Source organism: Triticum aestivum, chromosome 4B (assembly GCF_018294505.1).
Source record: "Triticum aestivum cultivar Chinese Spring chromosome 4B, IWGSC CS RefSeq v2.1, whole genome shotgun sequence".
Taxonomy (NCBI): Eukaryota; Viridiplantae; Streptophyta; class Magnoliopsida; order Poales; family Poaceae; genus Triticum; species Triticum aestivum.
The window spans coordinates 569,178,666-569,192,807 of record NC_057804.1 but is presented as its reverse complement, the minus strand read 5'-3'; the positions used below and the strand labels follow the sequence as shown (position 1 = coordinate 569,192,807).

At 44.4% G+C, this 14,142-nt stretch overlaps 2 protein-coding genes across 2 annotated transcripts; one reads left to right on the top strand and one right to left on the bottom strand.

The window, feature by feature from the left end:
• Positions 1-2,584: 2,584 nt before the first annotated feature.
• On the top strand, positions 2,585-4,220 carry LOC123093310 (uncharacterized). Its single transcript, XM_044515236.1, has 4 exons — positions 2,585-3,041; positions 3,168-3,206; positions 3,774-3,858; positions 3,969-4,220. The coding sequence occupies exons 1-4, from the start codon at positions 2,700-2,702 to the stop codon at positions 4,049-4,051; spliced, it is 549 nt and encodes a 182-aa protein (XP_044371171.1). The 5' UTR covers positions 2,585-2,699; the 3' UTR covers positions 4,052-4,220.
• Positions 4,221-7,169: 2,949 nt separating this feature from the next.
• LOC123093309 (cyclic dof factor 1) lies at positions 7,170-9,902 on the bottom strand. The gene is made up of 2 exons (XM_044515235.1): positions 9,499-9,902; positions 7,170-8,748 (listed from the first exon to the last, which is right to left on the bottom strand). Exons 1-2 carry the CDS (start codon positions 9,601-9,603, stop codon positions 7,534-7,536), a joined length of 1,320 nt encoding a protein of 439 aa, XP_044371170.1. The 5' UTR covers positions 9,604-9,902; the 3' UTR covers positions 7,170-7,533.
• Between the last annotated feature and the right edge of the window lie 4,240 nt (positions 9,903-14,142).

Genomic DNA, 14,142 nt, shown 5'->3' with positions numbered 1-14,142 from the left:
AACCCCCGGTACTCTGGTATATGCCCGAAACCTCCCGGAACTATTCCGGTGTCCGAACATAGTCGTCCAATATATCAATCTTCATGTCTCGACCATTTCGAGACTCCTCGTCATGTACGTGATCACATCCGGGACTCCAAACAACCTTCGGTACATCAAAACACATAAACTCATAATATAACTGTCATCTAACTTTAAGCGTGCGGACCCTACGGGTTCGAGAACTATGTAGACATGACCGAGACACATCTCCGGTCAATAACCAATAGCGGAACCTGGATGCTCATATTGGCTCCTACATATTCTACGAAGATCTTTATCGGTCAAACCGCATAACAACATACGTTGTTCCCTTTGTCATCGATATGTTACTTGCCCGAGATTCGATCGTCGGTATCTCAATACCTAGTTCAATCTCGTTACCGGCAAGTCTGTTTACTCGTTCCTTAATACATCATCCCGCAAGTAACTCATTAGTTGCAATGCTTTCAAGGCTTATATTGATGTGCATTACCGAGTGGGCCCAGAGATACCTCTCTGACAATCGGAGTGACAAATCCTAATCTCGAAATACGCCAACCCAACAAGTACCTTTGGAGACACCTGTAGAGCATCTTTATAATCACCCAATTACGTTATGACGTTTGGTAGCACACAAAGTGTTCCTCCGGTAAACGGGAGTTGCATAATCTCATAGTCACAGGAACATGTATAAGTCATGAAGAAAGCAATTGCAACATACTAAACGATCAAGTGCTAAGCTAACGAAATGGGTCAAGTCAATCACATCATTCTCCTAATGATGTGATGCCGTTAATCAAATGACAACTCTTTGTCCATGGCTAGGAAACATAACCATCTTTGATTAATGAGCTAGTCAAGTAGAGGCATACTAGTGACACTCAGTTTGTCTATGTATTCGCACATGTATCATGTTTCCGGTTAATACAATTCTAGTATGAATAATAAACATTTATCATGAAATAAGGAAATAAATAATAACTTTATTATTGCCTCTAGGGCATATTTCCTTCACAAGGTGCAAGGTGCACAGCAGACCGACAGCCTAGTCGGGCTCAAGAGGAGGGGGCGGGAGCGGGGGAGCCACACGGAGCGCCATCGAGCGAAGATTAGCGAGGAGGTTGGTGATGACGTCCCGGTCTCGGGGGCGGCTAAGCGACCGCCAAAGCTGCAAGTTGCCACACATTTTGAAGATAGCGTCAGTTGCACGTCAAAGAGGAACCTTCTGAATGACAAGCTTGTTGCGAATGTTCCAAAGCGTCCAGGCGAGGATCCCAACGCACAACCATCTAATATGGCGGTAGCAGGGAGGGGAGGCATTCAGCTCCGCAAGTAAGTCGGGGAAGTTGGTATTGCACCACTGGCCACCGGCCGTTTCGCGGAAGCAGGCCCACATGAACTGGGCAGTAGAGTACGAGAAGAAGATGTGGTTAGCATCCTCGATCGTGCCACAGATGGGACATATCCATCGCCCGGGACACTACACTTGAGGACTTCGACCCCAGAGGGGAGGCATCCGCGGATCCATTGCCGTAGAAAGATCCGGATCTTCAGAGGGAGGCGGATGTCCCATATCAGATTAAATGGTTCCGGGGCCGTCGATGGCGCGATGGCCGCATACAAGTTTATTACTCCTAGCATTAGTGGAGTAATGGAAGCAGTACATCCGGTGCCGAATCCATCCAGATAGAAGAGGAGAAAACTTAACTATCCTAGCGAGTTCATGAGCTACTTTATTACTCTCTCTATTACAATGATCATAAATTACATGATTAAAATCTGACGACATCGTATAGCAATCATCAATAATTGCACTTGCCACCGAAGAGGAGTTGCCTACTCTCAAAGCTTCCACAACCTCCATGCTATCCGAGTTGATCACGATCTTGCTGCATCCAGTGGTTCTGGCTAGATTCAAGCCAAATATGACCGCCAATGCCTTTGAAGTGAACGAATCATAGCATATGTCCACTCGTTCATTAGCTGCCACAATAAATTTTCCGCTGTAATCTCGGATTACTGCCCCACCGATCGCTCAAGAAGATCATGGTCAAGGCCAGCGTCTACATTTTAATTTCATATACACCATGCATTTGGCTTCTCCCATGATTCAAGACGTACCTTTGCCTTAGTGGAACAAGCAATACTAAAGTTAGTTGAGAGTCCTTGGATAGCGAGAGCAATTTGTGCGGGTTTTTGGATGTCCTCTCCATGGTAATTTTTCCGGTGTTCAAACCATAGGTACCATGCCACAGTGGCCACAACCTCCTTTAATTTGGGAAGGCCTAAGATCTGGACATCAGTTTTCTCTAGGAAAAGCTTAATAGTTCATACGCCACTTCTTCACTTGATTTGAATTGTGTACATCTTCTCTTGACAACATCAATCAGCTCCAATGTCGCCATACCTCTTTTGATCTTAGGCACTCAAAAAGAAAGTATTTGATGCTATCCGGTCCCCGTATTGCATTCCGGACAATGTGTTTTCAGTTTCATGTGACCGCCCTACACAAAATAGCACTATAGAAAAATCTCCGAATAAAAATCTGGATAGTGCGAGCAGACCCTTTGCTCGAGCTGTTCCCATCTTTTCAGGAGAGGCCCTGCCTCGAAGTATCTCGGAAATGAACGGCTCAAAATAAACCCCGGAAACCGAATCCTCCTCCAGATAGGAAGATAATGGTGGGCCGGAAGCCGATGCGCCGGCGCCGCGCCGACCACCCGTCTCCGCCGCCGCCGCAGTCCTTCGGTGCCACGGCCCGGCCGACTTCCCCCCGCTCCTCCACCTCCGCCTCCGCCGTCGCCAACCTGGACGAGCTGCTCTACACGCCGTCCGCGTCGGAGCCCCGGAGCTTCCCGCACGCGGTGAAGCAGCAGTGCTGGGAGAAGGCCGAGAAGGTGCCTGGGCGCGACCCCGAGAGGTGGCGCCGCGACGCGCTCGGCAACATCGTCTTCCGCAAGCTCGTTGGCTGCCCCGGCTGCCTCTGCCACGACTACGACCACATCGTGCCCTATTCCAAGGTCCCAATTAAGAAGCTTCGCTTGCTATTTGCTTGATACATCTGATGAATTTCCGTAGTGCTTTTGCCCACTCGCACGTTTTTGTTTCCTGAACTTGTTGTATCACTGACGCTTTTCAATTGACAGGGCGGGAAGAGCACATTGGAGAACTGCCAGGTTTTGCAGGTACAGATTCCATGTTTGATCACTCCAGTCTCTGTTGTCTACCCGAAAATGTACTATGCCTCGAGCAAGATAATGGATACTCTCATGCTGGTTATGTCTAGAGAAAGATAATGGATACCACTATGGTCCAGCAGACTGTTTCTGTTTATGCTTATAGGCAACCGAGAGAATCAAACTTCCTATTTTATGCCTACCTGTTTGCATATTGTTTGTGCATGCGTGCTACTTTCTTCAGACACAGATCTTTCAAAGTAGTCGCTAGTAGCCACAGATCCCTGTTTGGCCACTCCAGTCTGTTGTTTTCCTGAAAATGTGCTATGTCTAGAGCAAGATAGTGGATACTACCATGGTCCAGTGGTCCAGCTGGCTATTCTGTTTATCCTCATAGGCAAGTGAGAGAACCAAACTTCATATTTTATGCCTACCTTCTCGCACATTGTTTGTGCATGGGTGCTACTTTCTTCAGCCACAGATCCGCTGAAGTAGTCACCAGTATATTAGTCATTACTGTGATGCGAATCAGTTTATTCTATAGAGCATAACTGATATATCAATTCGTACTTGCAGGCTACTGTGAATCGATCTAAAGGGAACAATACTGAGATATCCAAGTCTGAACTAGCACAGAGAAGCGCATATTGTCGGGTTTCAGGTAAGTAATGTCTACCTTGAATGAGCCTGCTGCCTTTAGTGAAGCAGTCACTGAGCACAAAATTTATTCAGACACCCAACTTGCCAAGTAACTCTGTCTGATTTCCTCAGGACGTGATATGGATCTTTTTGAACTCTCTGCCTTTGGGAATGTTCGACGAGGGCCAGATTCAGGGGGCTGCAAAATCCAATGAAGAAATGAACATATCTGATGTGATGTTAACCAGCTTTGAGCATTTGTCTCGAATCTGTGAAGAGGAAGCTTGGTTGACGGCTGTGTCAAATATTATCAGTTATTTGTCTGTAATTTGACACTTTGCGTGAATTATCTGAGGAAAAAGAATCTGCTATTTTGCAGCCCGATATCTGTTGTGTTCAATACGGAGTATATCTTTTGTTACTCCATTTCTTTATCATGGCAATTTTACAATCATACAATTTATCTGGAAATAGTAATGCAAGTAAAAGCCATAGGAAGAATGTTCAATTTGATTTATTGTTGTGATCCAGATAATCTACTGACTGACCTGAATTTTGTTTGTTCTATTTTATTTTATTGTTGAAATGGAGGCAAAATATTTGCCTCGTCTATTAATTAAGAAGAAGAGAGTTGCCCGGTTAATTTAAGGAAAACAGGGCGAAAACTGATACAACCAACCCATACGCTATTGTATATACTTATAGACTTATGGTGACTTGTTTTTGTAAAATACCGAATTAAGGTTATCATGTATTGAGAAGCTTTGTGCATTCTTTTGTCCACAATCTAGAGGATTGACTATCAGGATGAGCTGTGTGACTTACGTGAGCTGTGTCATCTTAGCTGCACTTGGCAGGGACGCCAGGATGATGGGCAAAGATACTGAATCCTGATTCAGGGCTTTTACTTTTTTGTGTTGAATGCCCCAGTTCGAAAGTGTGGTCACCGTATACAGGATTTTGCACAGATAATGCAATCTTTCCATGTGAATTGATTGATCTGACATTTGTATCCACAGATATATGAGTGGATGTGGAGACATGCAGATGTATGATCTTGGTTCGCAACCCACGAATGATGCAATATCCAGATCCAAGGCATGGTGATGCCACTGAAGCGACAATGACTGGCTGTCTTGGGATTTTTTGCAGTACTTCCTGAAACTTTTTTCTACATTCTTATACTGCTTCTGAAATCTCAAACCTGAGTATAATTAACTTCAGTGTCTGAGTTGGAATTTTAGTGCAATTCCCTGCATGTTTTCTACAGTTCGAAATAGACAAAATGTTGCGTTAACGTGAATTTTTTAGTAGTCTAAAACTGTAAATAGATCTGCGCTTCACATGTTAAGATTGTCCAGTGATCATGGCATATTTATGTTCGTAGGTTTATTGATTGTTGTTGATATGCTAAATCACTTCATCAGAAGTCACCAACCCACCATCCTTGATACGTGTATCTTCTTTTAAGAGCACCATGCCACATGCATACTGTATTTCACTGTTTAAAATTTATTACATCCGAATCTTGCTAGTTTTTGTTTATATTTGGAAAGAAGTATGCTGCCAGATTATCCCCAAAAGTTTCACCTGTAGCTTGCTAAATTGATAGCATAAGGATACAGACCGTCTGATGCTCCAGATCTAGAGGAACTATAGGAGTGATGATACATACTAATAGAGTAATAGTAAGCCAAACCTTACTGTTTCTGTTCATTTCTCTTTTCTTATTCATGCATAGATAGGCCTGAAATTTAAATATTTACAAATTGCATGTTCTAGGTGTTCCGTGGTAGTCAAACACTCGAGAGATCAGCTTGCTTGTATGCTTACTTTCTTTCATGCTCTGTGCATGACATGCTCAGTGCTGTAACCGTGTCTATGGTGGGTATGTTTGAAATCCCACTATCGTATATCTTTCCATTTTATTTTATTTTGGTATTAAGCTTGTCTTCACATACAAATAGTGTTCAAAGCAAGTATGATGAATTTGTTAAATACTTAGTGTGGACTGAGGACTTGAAAGTAGTTATTCTCCTAGTGAACAGTGTTGTCCACTTTAGCACTCTAGTGCAGCTTTTCTGTTATGCGCCTTTGATGGGAAAGTGCGCTACAAAAGTTTGGTAAAGTTTGCATCCTTAAGGTTTTAGCTGCCAATTATGTGAAGACACCAAAAGGCAACTGGTGCTATAAAAAAGTGACTACTGCTTGTTGTGTTTGACCTTTAACTCTTTTATTTAAAGTATTGCATCACTTCTTTCATAACGTGGCCGAAAGTCCCAAGGATAGACATGGTGGCCACTGCGCCCCCATACTTGAGGAAATACGGTTGATTTCCTGTTAAGTATGCAGCAAAATAGACTTATTTTTAGCACATCATACTAAACCTGTGTTCTCATCATCAGAAGACTGCTGAAAGAGCAAAAAAGGAGTCAATAATATTGATAATCAGAGGCATGCTTTGTTGGAAAAGCTTTATGCTTCTCTTCTTACCGTAGTATGTTTTATTTTGGGTGTGTCTTTGCCTTAGAGGAGGGAGGGGGCTGCACATTTTGTGTGTGTTCTGATAACCATTGACCAGCAATCAGATGACCATTATATTGGAAGTTTGATAGATCATAGAAGGTCAAACATGTGGCCTATTAAAGGTCAAACTGGTTGACGATGGTGTAAGTGGAAGTGGCACTGCCAGATGCCAATGACTGAAAAGCAGAATGAATGGGGGCAATAATGCATGTTGTTGAGACATTGAAAGGTAGGATGTTACCTAACAGATAGAAAATTCTGTTTAGTGGTATCTACCAGTCTATACGACTATACCCGCCGCCCACACTCTGTTTATTTGTAGGACTACTGGTATCTTTGTTGATACGATGGCACAACTTTCAGACATTACTTTTTTGTCAGCTCCTGATGTTACTTATCACATGATAAAATGTTGATCTACTGAAGTACGCCTCTGAGATATTCATATGACCATGAAAAAAACACGATATTCATATGAGACCATGCATGGACTTGAAGATTTTCTTTGTGCTCATCTTTACTTATTGGTTTTCTTTATGCAGGACAGCTTGCAGTATGTGTGAAGGAGATAATATATTAGGTGTCACATTTAAGGTTAGTGGGTCATCCAGTAGTTGTCTATCACTTTCTTTCCTTCTTCCATGCCTTCCTCCACTTTTTGCATCACTTTCATAACCCAATTATCTCAACTATAAGGATGAGAAAACAAAGAAAAAGAAAGGGAGAAACGAACAAATACATCAGATACTGTTTCTGCTGTCTGTGCAAATTGTTACATTAGAAAGAAATAGACAAATGGAAACAAGCTGGAGATATGCACATAGTATCACATTTCTAAGGATGCAGTGGACTCATCTTTGTTATACAATGGGATCAGACAGCTACCAATTGTTTCGGTGCTATCGTGCAAAGGTAGCCCTGCCAAACATTCCAATCAATATATCATATTTATCTACAGATACAGGAACTTCTGCTCCCAATCTTCCCCAACCCAAATAGCTATCTACAAGTTACCTAGTACAGCTACAGTTACAGGATCTGCTTATAGCTATGTTGAACACTCCATGTCTCTTATCTAGTATGCAATTATCTAATGTACAAAATTTCAGCTGTATCATGCTACATGGTTTTATAGTAGCAGAAGGCAGCATGAAGAATTTCCAGATGGTGCTCAAGATCTCTCTTGGAAGTTCACTGAGCGCGACAGTGCAGCTGGGTTCCCCTTCAAGAATGGCAGGCTATTGTTACCTCTGTGGCTTGACATCTTTGCCTCATCCTTTGGATCAAAAACCCTTGCAAGCTTACACCCTTTGCCATCATCCTTCTCCACCTTGTCACCCTTGATCCCAATAAGTGACCAGATAGAACTCCTGGCTACCTCATCTACGTCATCGATCCGGATCGTCTTGGGCACCCACACCTTGCCATTACCCTTGGTATCTCTTTCCTCGTCACCATCTCTAGGATGCTTTCGGGATTGGAAGCAACTGGACATTGTCGATACCGGAGAAGCAGCACTAGGTAGTGAGCTAGATTGACACTGCGGCTGCGGCTGCGGCTGTGGCTGTGGCTGCCATGGAGTGTTCCAGGCTCCCGGAACCATGCAGCCCCAGTAGGCAGCAGCAGCAGCTGGATAGAATGGAATTGCTACGTTTGAGGCGAAATAGGCAGGTGACGGTGCACAACTGAATGGCCACATGGCTGCCCCGTTCATGCATGGATGCTGCGCACAATTTGCGGATCTCTCTGCTGCAACTCTCTCCCTCGAGTTCATTTGGCTCGACTCTTCTCCCTTTGCCCATCCTTCAGCAGAAGACCCTACTGACGGGGCATCGGTGTTCTCGGTCCGGGTTACTGAGTTGAGCTCCTTTATGTGCTTCATCTGTTCTGAGACGTCTAAGGTGGACGCATTGGAGCCGAAGCTGAGCACCGTGCCATTGGTGTTGACTGGGGTGCAGAGAGGATCACCGGGCAGAGCGGCCCTTATCCTCTGAAGGAAGTGGGAGGCGGCCGATATGCTCTTGCTCTTGCGGCGGCCTGCGCCGACGGGCACGTTGCGCATGGCGCCTCCGGCCGTCCAGTACCTCTGGCAGTTCTTGCAGAAGTGGCGCGGCTGGTTGATGTTGTAGTTGTTGTAGTAGCAGAACTTGGTGTCCATGCTGCTACAGCGTGGGCAGGGCAGGATCTTGTCAGGCTTCTTGAGCTTCTCCTTCTGGTTGGCCGTGTCCCCCTGTTCTTCGTCTTGTTGATCTGCTGCTGAGTTCTTGGCAGCAGATGGATCCTCGACGTCCACAACCTCCGGCTGCTGAGGCGAGCCCATGGAGTCCTGAGGGGCGATTTCTTGCACCTTTGGTTCAGCCGTGGTGCTGCCTCTGTGCTGAAGGTCCTGTAAACATTCAGAACATCTGATGAGTTTCTTTGTATACATGTAGTCTAACTTTGCAATAATTTTGTCGTGAATTAGAGGTCCACACACACGGTGTAATATCCGGGTCATTGACCTGTGACTGCACATGCTTTCCCCCATGCCCAAGTGTAAAATTTGACAAAGTTTATTCATGTTTCGATTCTCATCCGTTAGTGAAAAGAAGCTATGGTGCTTTAATTTGCAGTGGATGATCTACACCAGAGTCGGATGCATCTGATGCTCTTGTAGGTTACGGCACCACATAGTAGTAGCTGCTTTCAGCAAAATCCTTGGAAGCACGCGAAAACGACCTATTAAAAGAGGCAAAGGCCTTTCTTTCTAAAGTCCAGATGTTCAGACAACTAGATCATGTATGTAGTACTAAAAACTGCTGCTATTAGAGAGCAGCAAAGGCGAAATTCTCTTGCTAATGGGAGCTAAACCTGCCTCCCTAACGCTTAACAGATGATGCTACCTCCCAAAATAGGCAGGGAACTCCGTGCTTTAACACCTGATGAGTAAACCAAATACGACTCCTCGCCATGATCAACTCCAAAGCCAAAGAAAACAGGCTTCAAAAATGACTTCTTCTTTTTCCTAGGCTCAGTAAACCAATCAAAATTCCCAATCCCGAGATTCTATAGGCAGACCAGATCACCTGACCTCCAAGCGACACACAAGAACACAAAGGAGGAGGAGGAGGAGGAGGAGGAGTGGACGAGCACCAACCTTGTGGACGTCTCCGGCGCCGGCGTCCGGCACGGGGATGGTCTTCCCGAACAGCTTGATCAGGCAGTCTCCGCCGGCTCCCGCTGCCGCCCTGAGCTGCCCCATCTCTCTCGCCGGCCACCTCCCAAGCAGCAAAGCCGCTCTGTTTCTTCCTTCCTCGAGGCTGTGTGCTCCTCTGCTCTGTGTTTGGATTTTTCTTGGACCAGGCCAGCTACTCCCTACCGTGCTACGCTCGCTCGCGGACAACGAGCAGTAGGCGGCGAGGTATGGCGCGATCGGAGGAGAGATTTTTGGCTCGCGGGTTGCTGGAGCTGCTGAGGGTGGATGGGATTGGGGATAGTCCAGTTTTAAGGAGGAAGAAAGGGGGGTGGGGCCCACGGGCGCGGGCAGAGAGCCACAAGTTGGGTTTGTGGCCTCAGGGGTGCGGTTTTTGATTCGCTCCACCATCTCGCTTTTGCCCCGGCGTCACCCTCAACCCCTTGCGTGGCAACCCAACGCTTGGCTGAGGCTGCATGCACAACACACTCTGCATTCGTCTTGTTTTCCATCCCTCCTCGGCTGCCTTGGTGCTTGCTTGTTGCTGGGTGAAACATGACCTGTCTCTTCTTCTTCCTCGGTCTCTCCTCTTTGGGCAGCATCGGCGTGCCATTTCCCCCCATACGGAGCGCGCTTCGAAACGGTTTAGGCTCGCGCATAGATCGACCGTTATGGGAGGTTTGGTATGAGGTACGTTTCTTGTTTGAAATGGGTTTTGAAATTTGTGTGTGCCAACGGTCCGAATATGTTGAAAAGACTCCTTTTCAAGCTTTTAGCAGATGAGTTGGGTTGGCATTAGAAATAAGCACATGGTAACTTTTTCCCTTAGTAATAATCACCAAGGAGTTCATGTTTTTTTTTACATTATATGGATGAGGAGCATAGATTCATGCACCTTTTACTGAGAAACTATTGCCTCTTGACTGTAACTCTATCACTGTGGAATAAAACTCATTTCCTCCTGCAAAAAAAGAGAAGTTGGTACACCCTACACATTAAGATTCAGTTTGGATTGAGGGCGTTTTTAAAGTTATGTCATGCCATGGTTGTTCATTTACTTGAAATCACATATATTTGTTGTGTGGCCTAGAACTATAGGATGCTCACAAGGCAAACTTAAAACATCTCTAGCCCTTTCCTTAAATTCCGATAACTACTCAAAAGATTCTTCCTCCCCCCAAAATAACTAACTTCTGCATAAATTTGAGGAACCGAGCAAACTTATGCATTTACTCTCTCTAGAACCCACCATTCAGAATGGATGTCCAGGCCCCTCTCCACCACTGCCATCAACCACTACCACCACCACCCTTCCCATCGACCATCACGGCCTCGCCGAATCTACCGATCGGGAGGAATTGTGGATACACTAATGGGACTCTCTCCGACTCATTTTCCCTGTTGTGGGTGTAGTTGTGTGCTCTCAAATGGGACGAAGAACTACTGTGTCGCACACGGAGTCAGCCTGCCCAACAAGAGCAGTTGTAGCTCGATGAACAGAACAATCTGGAGAAGGGGTGCCGTCGCCGATTTCGGCGAATCGGCATGTCCTAGAGCACATCAACGTGCCACCAGGAGATGAAGAGTACAATAACCCATTCAGTCAAAGAATTTCCCAAACCATGGTTCGTGGAGGACAAATTTTGCCTACCTCCGCAACTCCTTTCTTACACGTGTACGTCGCGATTGCTACACCCTATCAAGTTACTTTTTGGAGATATTCCCTAGGTGCAATAATAAAGTATTATTATTTCCACATTTGTAATTAATGTTTATATTTTTGTGTTATAATTGCAATGGCTCTTGAATATGAGTTGGGAGGAAAACTCAGTTGCATGTGTGGAAACATAAACACCGGATAGTTCCCTCGTCTCGCCTCTAAGACTAGATCGTGTGTTGCATGCTGATCCTCTTTTCCTTATCACAGGGTATTGCAAAGTAACAAGGATGCTAGAAACAATGGAAGAAGATTGTTAACAGAAGAATGGTGTAGGACAGACCCAACTTATGATAATATTATGAGATCTCATCGTCACTTCGTTATCATTATTACCATATCAAGTGTTAATGTATATCCATATATTTAGACCATGAGAATGGTGTGGACCTTCATGCCGAATGGTTACTTTGTGGTTCTCAAACGTTACTCATACTAGGTGATTACAACGGTAATTTTCAGGTACATAAAAAAAGTATTTCAAGGGACTCGATAGTTCAAGAATGGGATGATGGACTCAGTATTATGGTATCGATCATAGCGTGGCAAGACACGAGTGTGATATGATCACGGGGATACCAGAATACGGAAAAGAAAAAAAATGATAACAAGGATAATTTGGTATTGAGATCAAGTTGTTGCTTCACAAGGATAACGACAAAAGTCTCGCCTCGGATTTTGTTATGAATTGCAAAGCAAAGGGAATTGTGTATGCAAAAATTATTTGCTCGATAAATATCTTCGTGTGTATATGGGAATCATTATGGGCGTCCAGATTCCAGAGTTGATTATTGACCGGAAGGTGTTTCGGGTCTGTCCACATATTAACGCACCTTCAGGGTACACGGTTAACGGGTTGATAGAGGACTAGGAGGTGTTAGGAGTAAGAGAGAAATGCATTGGAAATGTTTTGGATGGAACCAGAATGTTCTGGAGGTCCCAGAAGAGTTTCAGCAATACCGGGAATGTCCTGGAAGGTCTGTGAAGGTTCTGGAAAGTTTTGGAGGTGGTCCTAATGGGTTGCCTTCTTGGTTGGACCAAGGCGCAACGACCACATTGCCCCATAATGTTGTGCCCCCTTTATTACTTGGGTTGCAACGAACTTGGAGTGTGGGGAAGGAAAGGATCCTGAGAGGATCCTCCTCCTTGGTGCAGTCAGCCCTAGGGGCTTCATAAGTCCATCTTGCATCAACACTTTTTGTAAGTTCACTCTTTACAAATGATATTTTTCACATTATTGCTCAATTGCAATGCCTTTTTCCCTTCATATTGCATGCAGCACACAGAGATGAAAATTATCAGGAAAATTACCAGACAACATGAAACAGAGCCCAAAAAATATTAGAAGAAAAGTAATTTTATGGAGCCACTAAATTTTGAAGAAAATTATAGAAATTCTTTTTGGCCGAAAGAAGCCTGGAGCTAGAAGATGGGCTAGAGAGGGTCGTAGGGGGGCCAAGCGTCCTGTCCATGCGCCCCTAGGTTGTGTGGGAGCCTTGGCCACCGCCTCTTGACGCCGTTCTGCCTATATTTTTCCCTTGACCTAAAAACTGCTCGGGGATTTTATAGGATTTTTCCACCTTCGCTACAAAGCAGAGCGCTTTTGCCCTTCGACAAGCTGATTTTGCCGAAGATCCATCCCTATGGGAGAGGAAATTCAAAGTCATTGTCATCACCAACACACTGATCATCATTGGGATCATCATCTTCATCAACGCCTTCATTAACACCGACATGTCCATCAACTCCCTCAATCCTAGCTTCTATTGTATGAACTTTTATCTGAGATCCTTTTTTGTGTATAGTTTTTGCTATTGATTACTCCTTGTAGTTGATGCTTAGAAGTTTTATTGGTGAAAGATTCATATGTTCAGATTGTTATTCATACTCCACTAATCATGATCCATATGATGTGTTTGGAGTAGTCCGTTATGTTCTTGAGGACATGGGATCAACCTTAATGCTATTAATATTGTGATATGATGTGATTATCTAGTGGTGATGTGTGAACGACTCTACTTCATATTGATTACTTTCTTTACTGATCCGAAAATGGAGCAGAAAGTATTCTCACCTATTTCCCCAGAGGTGACCCTGAGTTATCGAACCCACGGGAGGAAGGCCCCCCTTTAAGCCAGGGTCTCTAGCAAGATTTTGTTAAAGAAATAATTCTAGCTTTTGACCGGATCAAAATCAAACAACCTTGAGTTGAACAATTATAATAAAAATAGGTACGGGTATGAGATCTTAATGCTTACAACCATGTATTTGTGCTAGGACTAAATATGATCTTAATTTGTGCATTGGAAGTCACCCATCAAGATATGCTTGTTACGAACCAAAGTGGGGGATGTGTCCCAATAATATATTGAACGACACGCGCCCTACATCAAGAATCATTTATCCAACCGAAGGCCATATCTATCTTGCGGGGTTGCCTCGGTAATTAAGATGGCAATAATGAGAAAAGAGCTTTGGGCGTTTAATGACTACACCTCTTGAAGCCCCAGAGATAGGATCCGTGTTACCGTACTAAACCCTTCTGTCACTGGCATTCAGAATAACACTTCACGGTCTCCTTGCCCTTAGTCTCTCCATGGCTCACTCTCCATGATCCTGGGTACCTGCAGGGATGAAGAACGCAGATGAGACAAGAGATATCTATGGAACAATTTTATTTCACACATACGGGGCGTTAATTCAAAGCACTTTCATTGATCCCCACAACAATACAGAGGGTTGCAAGGCTCTTGCCTCAACCCATACCTTACCAAACTACTAAAACATGGAGATCAGATCACACAAAGAATACATCATGGAGATTGATTGATAATATATCTTACAATGAATGTCTTGTGCGAGGCACGATTGCAGGTATGATCTAGTAGAAG

What these genes read in the sequence shown, in the direction of transcription:
- LOC123093310 (XM_044515236.1), top strand. Translation starts at nt 2,700, where the DNA reads ATGGTGGGCCGGAAGCCGATGCGCCGGCGCCGCGCCGACCACCCGTCT. An exon ending in AGAACTGCCAGGTTTTGCAG is followed by an intron (nt 3,207 to 3,773) that starts GTACAGATTCCA and finishes TCGTACTTGCAG; the next exon opens with GCTACTGTGAATCGATCTAA. An exon ending in CGCATATTGTCGGGTTTCAG is followed by an intron (nt 3,859 to 3,968) that starts GTAAGTAATGTC and finishes TGATTTCCTCAG; the next exon opens with GACGTGATATGGATCTTTTT.
- LOC123093309 (XM_044515235.1), bottom strand. Translation starts at nt 9,603, where the DNA reads ATGGGGCAGCTCAGGGCGGCAGCGGGAGCCGGCGGAGACTGCCTGATC. An exon ending in GCGCCGGAGACGTCCACAAG is followed by an intron (nt 8,749 to 9,498) that starts GTTGGTGCTCGT and finishes GAATGTTTACAG; the next exon opens with GACCTTCAGCACAGAGGCAG.